Consider the following 7810-nt stretch of genomic DNA (forward strand, 5'->3'; position numbering starts at 1 on the left):
CATAGAGGAGCTCCCAGGGGCAACCTGTCTTGAACTCCTCTGTGATTGCCTGGAGGACTATGGTAAATAATAGGGGGCTGAGGACGGAACCTTGGTGGACCCCTACCTCTACCCGGAATTCATTGCTGTACTCATTTCCAACCCTCACCTTACTGGCAGCATCTCTGTACAAAACGAAAGACGAAGACAGGTGGTGTAGACAACAAACAGATGTATTAGTTAAACACTCGGGAAGTGAAAAAGTCTTTAACGTTTCGAGCCTATGCTCTTCCACAGAAAGAAACAAGGAGACAAAATAAAGAATGTGTAGTGGCTAGCGATCTATCATGATGAAAAAAGTTTAGAAAGTACAAAAAAGTTAAGAAAAGTTCAAAAGATTCATAAGCTTCGAACGTCGTGGTGTATTGGAGTGATTTCTCATCAACAGAGGAATCCAGTGTAATCCATGGGCAGAATAGGTGTAGCTGAAGTGTACGAGAGTAGAAAGTCCAGATAGAAAATCCAGGTTGAATAGTCCAGTGTAGAAGGTGTAGAAAATCCAAGAAAAGTTCGTTGGGTAATGAGAGGAGACAGGATCAACTAGTGTGACCACATGAGCATGTAATATATGGGGAGAATTTACAAAAACAAACAAAAGACGAAGACAGGTGGTGTAGACAGCAAACAGATGTATTAGTTTCACACTCGGGAAGTGAAAAAGTCTTTAACGTTTCGAGCCTACGCTCTTCCACAGAAAGAAACAAGGAGACAAAATAAAGAATGTGTAGTGGCTAGCGATCTATCACGATGAAAAAAGTTTAGAAAGTACAAAAAAGTTAAGAAAAGTTCAAAAGGTTCAAAAGCTTTGAATGGTGCGTATGTTTGTGTGTATATATGTTTGTGTGTCTGTGTTTGGGCCGATAGAATAAGTACTAGGCTTACAACGAATAAGCCCTGGGGTCAATTTGCTTGACTAAAAAGGTGGTGCTCCAGCATGGCTGCAGTTAAATGACTGAAACAAGTAAAAGAATAAAAGAATTCTATCCATAAAGTTAATCTACAATTGAGAAGGAGGGAGATTTTTTGACTTATGAAATACTCATGAAATAATTTGCCAAACTTAATCCAGCACATTGGTGAGCTACATAAAAAAATGTTACCTCAGAAGAGTCATATGTTTTGAAAGTTCTTGCTGTTTCTTGTTTGTTAAAATAAATTTTGAATTTCTTGAGTGACTCAGAATATATATTAATTTCATCAATAATTGGACCATTAGCAATACTCTAAAATTGAAAGAGAAACATTTAAACAAAAAATAATGTAAAAATATACCAATAAAAATTTAATGCATTTTAGACAGTTTGTATTTTCTGGAATAAATAACACAACATTCTCCCAACTTAGAAAAAATACAAAACAAGAGTTATCACTCATTTAGGCACTGAAATATCTCAAAACATTTCATAGCAACTACATATTTTTCAAGTGACTAAACTGATTTCTTTACAGAGTTTGAAAGCTAGAAAATATTTCAATTGTAATCAGCTGTATCAAACTCACCGACCTAGCCTTGACTCCTTGTCTAGGAGGACCTAAAAAGGTTTTATGATTGGCTCAAACATCTCAGACTAACTGAAAAATTGAAAAAAATAGCCTTACACAAAATCCAAATATGCTCTACACTAGAATACTGAATGTACTGACAAGGGAGCTGTTCTCTGTAATCACTGGACCTGTTAGAAATAGCAGTCAAATCACAGCCTACCATTTTGGAAACAAATTGGATTGTCATGACTGGAATGCCTTTGATCTTAGATCTGTTCAGTCAAGGAAGAGAGCTGTCCATCTATTAGACAAGCTTTTCACAAATTAAAACTCTTACAACTTTTAATACACTGTCAACCTGTGTCCATTTTTTACTCCCTACTGATACTATGACAATTTTGAACCTTCTGAACTTGCTGGCTTCATTCCATGTTTCCTCAGGAACTAGCATGATATACATATCACTTTTCTTCCCATCACCCCAACAAGACCACATAGCATACTTTCCCTCATCCCTCTTCTTTATAACAGCCTTCCATTGGAACTCTCTCTCAATCTTTTCAACTCCTAACATGTGAGAATTCAAACTGAATAGTAACTTCACTCAATTATCTACACTCTACCAATCTAAGAAAATCCCTTCAAATTAACTACTGGAAAATAAGATGATAATCTACTTAAATATTATTTAAAGGTACTTGTGCTGGTGACACATTAAAGGTACTCAGTACACTCTGTGAAGTGGTTGATATTAGGAAGGATATCCAACCATAGAAATCAAGCCAAAATAGACTGGGGCCTGGTGCAGCTCTCCAGCTTACCATTTCCAGTCAAGCCATAACCCATGCAGATGATGATGATGATGATGATGATGATGATGATGATGATGATGATGATGATGATAATGATGGTGGTGGTGGTGGTGGTTGTCGTCGTGGGTGGTGGTGGTGGTGGTGATGATGATGATGAGAAAGATGATGATGATGATGGTGATGATGATGATGATGGTGATGATGATGATGATGGTGATGATGATGATGATGGTGATGATGATGCCACACTCACTGCCTTTCTTTAAGCCAAAAGCAGAGTTCAAGCTAAGCAGTCCGAGGAAACAGAATCATCTAAAACGCCCAAGAATGCACAACAGTTACACATGTATATCCCAATGAGTTAACACTAAAGTTATTTAAAAGTCGTTAGATAATTAGCCTTATTCTTTTTATCTATTTCAGAGTATATACATCATTTGAAATCCAAATTATTTCCAATTATAGAAATAATAGCTTTAAGTTCAGTCCAGTCAACAGATATGCATGTGTATTTTTGAATACATGTGTGAATATGTGCAAAAATATGTAACCTGGCTACAACAGAAAAATACAATAAAATAATCGAAACATATTGTCCATTAGAAGATAAAATGAATGGCAAATAGCGTGTATAAAAAAGAACACACTATTCTAGTAGGGAACATGGCCTTTAGATAAGTTTCACCAACAATACTGAGTCAGAGGTTTTCGTTTTGACCTTTTCAATAACAACTTGCAGAAATTGCCTCTGGTCTCGGGGTACCTCTAATTTTTAAAGTGTTCAAATTTTAATTAAAACCTTCTGTCATAAGCTTATATTAGCACATTTTGTTAAATTACATTCCAAACACCAATTTAATGTATCAATTTCTTCAAATTCTTGATTATTTTCAAAGATAATTAACCCGTTTGAAACACACAGTATTTTGGAATGTGTAGGCAAAAAGTCCAAATTTTTTTCTGCTGAGGGACATCTACTGGAAGACAATCTCTGATTAGCTATCACACTTCAAAATCAACCATTCCCATTTGTTCCATCAAGCCAGTGGATAAGCCTCAAAATCCTTTTAGCTTGTATCCCTTGGGCTGATCAATCAGCCTGGGTGTTCCAAGAGGGTTAAAAGACATAATCAATGTATTCCTCTAGAAATATAGTAACAACAGGGTTAAACAACAGTGAAAGCTAAGTGGACATTAGATGATATATCTGTAAAAATTTGATGCCATAACATCTCAGCATATTACCTGCAATAGTCTTTCATTTTAACCAGAAAAAAATGTATCTTTCATTACATTAACAGTATTTAGAAGCTCCTAAAGGCTTAGGGAAGATATTTTATTGTAGACACTTATTTCAAACACATAGCTAATAGGTGAGAAAAGCAGCAAATACACATTGTCATTTTAAGGAATTTTTAAGAATGTTATCAAAGTTTGATATATATTCATTTAAAACTAAATTCTAATATCAAAAGTAGCCCTTGCATTTAATACAGCTATACTCCAGCACTTAATAAGGAATCCTTATATTTATACTAAGCACCTACTGAGACTACAGATAATTACAATACAAAAACTTACACGAGGAATTTGGTAGATATCCATGAATAGTAACAAGTTTTCCTTAAAATCATCAAACTTTAAAGAGTGTATTGGCATACCAAGATTTAAATGATTAGATGCACGGCCTCCATCTAGAATATAGCAAAGATGAAATATAAAAATGTCATATTATAAAAATAGAAATACACAAAGATACATGCATTCAAAGAAAGAGAAATCTCATGGTGCCAACAAAGATAAGAGCATTCTGAATATCTACACTTATGTCTGAAAGACATGGATGATATGATTATGATTTGCTAATGATAATAATCTGCTTTTATTCATCTTCATCACTCAGAGCAATGACGACTATTTAGTCATCATTAAGGATGACTGTTGATTTTGTTTAAAGTGAAGATGTATTGTGTACTCTTAACCTCACCTCACTCTTTTGTTCATTACCAACTTCAGTCCTGTAGCAAGAACAGATCAAGAAAACTGGGGATGGAAACAGTGGATGACAGAGATGTCAATGCATTACTGCAGCCACCTTCCCCTCTGTTGAATCATAAAAGTTTCTTCCGTCAGGTTCAGTTTTTACATGCAAAGGTAGGCAAGCTCTAATATACTAATTAGACCATAGCTGGCACTACTAATCCAGTCAGACAGGACTTGGGAATAATAGTAACTAGATGATTCCACACTCCTTAAAAATCTGGAACTCCCAAACCAGGGCCCTACTACCAGATATATAAGTAGGCAATACACAGTGGGTAGATTTAGATTATTGCTGTTATTTAACACCAGGTAAACTACAAATAGATAGAATTATGATTAATGATGATCTGTTATCATCAGCCTGACCTCTTGGCTTTCCCTTTCCAAGATTGTAGTGTTATCTGAAGATTTAGTTACTTTTTCTAACATATATAGGACCTTCCTTTTCAAGATGACAGAATGTAATTTGAAGGAGATTTGGTTGCAGTATCTAGCAGTACAAACAACCACATGTGATTGTAGATTTGTGTGTAACATGCATGGTGTGACTGACATGAAGTAAAAAGTTAAATTTAGACAAATTAAGCAAACTATGGAGAAAATGGTTCAAATTGATTATGTAACTATTTTATTAGAATCAACAAAAGTAACATTGATTTCTTCCACTGATGCAAGGCCACAAATAAATACAGGAGGTCTATTGTGATAGCACTGGTCTAATAGTATATTACTGCTACTTATTTTATTGATGTCAGTGGGATGAAAACAAAGTAATTTCTGGTGGACTTTGAACCCAGAATGTAATTAGATATTGCAAGACATTTTGTTCAATATTGTATTTTCTTTGACACAATAACAGAAGCACTACTTATCCCACTAATTAAAGGAATTGTGTGATATTGTTTATTATTTTGTCTTTCAAAGTTAATTATTCATGGTGTTCATTACAGAAATATTCCTCCTCGTTTAATTGTTTCAACATCAACTAATCATATTTTTGAAAATGTGAAGATTCTAAAAAAACTTCTATATGTAAAATTTGGTTTATTAAAAGAAAATAATCTGTTGTTGATAGAAAATAATTTAAAACTATAGTGTGAACAAGCTGATAAGAAATACATACAATAAAGCAGACAGGATTAAACTGAAAGAACAGTTAATCTAAAACAATTAATTGCACAGAGTAGAATAAAAAATTGTTTAAAAAAAAGACAAATTATTAAGTAGATATTTTACTAACTGATGCAAGATAAGAAGGTAATGAAGGCAATATTAATTTAAGGAAAAGATCCTATGATTAATAATACATTTTCAAATAAATTAAATAAATTGTTTTTAGATATTCCTATTTTTAATTAAGAAAGATCAACAAAGAAATGAAACAAAATTTTTTTATTTTAATTTTGACTCAGTAATTGCATGCATCAAACATCTTTGTCCCTCATCCTTTTTCATGGATCATTATTTCATCATCATTTAACGTCCACTTTCGATGCTGGCATGGGTTAGATGGTTTGATTGTAACTGGTAATCCAGAGACCTGCACCAGGCTCCAGTCTGATTTGGCATGATTTCTCTGGCTGGATGCCCTTCTTAGTGTAATGGGTGCTTTTTATGTACCACCAGCATGGGTCCATTTACATAATACCAGCAACGACCACAACTACAATTTCATGGGTGCCTTTTACATGATACTGGCAACAACCATGACTACAGTTTCACTTGTCTTGACAAGTCTTTTTAAGCACAGCATATCGCCAAAGTCTTGGCCACTTGTCATCACCTCCTTTTATAAAGCATTAGCTTCATAAAAATATTTCTAGACTTGAGTAGACATGTATTGTAAGGCAAGACCATGCCAGAATTGAAAAGAATATTAACATGATGACATTGATGGAAATTATCATCAGTATGTAATCATGTTACATCGATATACAAACATATACAAATTTTTTAAATCCAAGTCAGGATAGAAAAAAAAAAGGCTGCAAAATTATTATCACGAACTTTTATTATTATTACTAGCAGAATCATTACCATGCTTAATGGCATTTCTTCTGGCTCTTTATGTTCTGAGTTTAAATTTTGCTGCAATCAACTTTCAGAGACAATAAAAGAAAGTACTGGTTAAAATCTGGGATCAACAGCACCCTCCATCCAAAATTGCTGGCCTTAGGCAAAAATTTGAAACAATTATTATTACTATTGTTGGGGAAGTGGTGGTGGACGGCAGACAAAATACTTTCTGATACTTAAGAACATCTTTTTATAAGATTTCAACTCTCACAACATTGACTCTTCCTTTCATGTTTCGAGTTAATAAATAAGTACCAACCTGGTATTGGATCAAATTTAATCAACTGCACCTTCCCTTAAAAATTGTAGACTTGTTAGAAATTATTACTACTATTACCATTTTATAGTTTGGCAGTGGTGGGAAGGCACTGGATATTGCAGTGGCAATGATGATGATGGCAATGATGATGATAGCAATGATATCAATAATGAAATAGGTTAGCAGATAAATCATTTTCCAGTATTAGAGATATAGCTTAACATACTCAAGAATCCATAAACTTTGGCTATAAATGAACTTGGCAGAGAGAGACTTGACAATTGGTGTTTTTCTGGAATTGGAGTTTTTGATGGTTCACTAAGGTATTTGATAAAATTATCATAAGAAGCAGTTGAAAAATCGTCATTGAACTTCATTTCATCATATCGAAAACTCAATTTTCGAATGGTACTTTCTAAACTGCCTTCTTCCTGAAATGTGAAAAAATGTTTTCCTTAAATACAAAAGGGAAAAGTATAATTAGGCAAAATAAACTAACACGCCAAAAAGAAAAAGAAGAAAGAAAGAACGGACAGAGTTATTAAAATAATCTGCAGATCTTTAAATCTGTCAATAAACAATACTGTTTTATATATATATATATATATATATACACACTTGGAAATGGATGCGTGGCATTCAGTTAAATACTCTATACTGTTTTCTCCCCTTCACCGTTTTCTATCTGTCTCTCAATCTCCCCCTCTTTCTCTTTTTCTTGTTGCTCACAAGTGACCATCATCCATCTTTCTTTTCTTGCACGATGTTCTAAGGACTGGACATCTTCTATCTATTGCTTCTATCTTTTCTCTTTTCAAAGAAAATATTTCTCCCAGTGTTCACTATTTTCCTCTCAGCAACTGCTTTTGAAGAGTTATATTGTCATTGAATGCTCGAAATGACGAGTAGAGAGACAGCCGACAACTGATGAAGGGTCGTTTCTCTGTGTTCACTTGTCTTGTTTTCCATTTTTTCTCTTGTTGTTTACATATTTATCTTGTTTGTCTACGTATTTCATGTTGTTTAGACAGTTGGTGATGTCCTGTATCCATATATACATATGTATATATATATATATATATATATATATATATAT

The 7810-nt window shown here is 33.8% G+C and overlaps 1 protein-coding gene across 3 annotated transcripts in view; it reads right to left on the reverse strand.

The window, feature by feature from the left end:
• Positions 1-7810, reverse strand: part of LOC106870339 (uncharacterized) — a 164102-nt gene that overhangs the window by 107047 nt on the left and 49245 nt on the right. For all 3 annotated transcript variants that reach the window (XM_052966375.1, XM_052966373.1, XM_052966374.1), the window contains exons 8-10: positions 6941-7145; positions 3918-4030; positions 1140-1262 (exon numbers count right to left, since the gene is read on the reverse strand). In XM_052966375.1, the coding sequence (XP_052822335.1) occupies positions 1140-1262; positions 3918-4030; positions 6941-7145 (441 nt within the window). The remainder of the gene's footprint in view (positions 1-1139; positions 1263-3917; positions 4031-6940; positions 7146-7810) is intronic.

Source organism: Octopus bimaculoides, chromosome 3 (assembly GCF_001194135.2).
Source record: "Octopus bimaculoides isolate UCB-OBI-ISO-001 chromosome 3, ASM119413v2, whole genome shotgun sequence".
Classification (NCBI taxonomy): domain Eukaryota; kingdom Metazoa; phylum Mollusca; class Cephalopoda; order Octopoda; family Octopodidae; genus Octopus; species Octopus bimaculoides.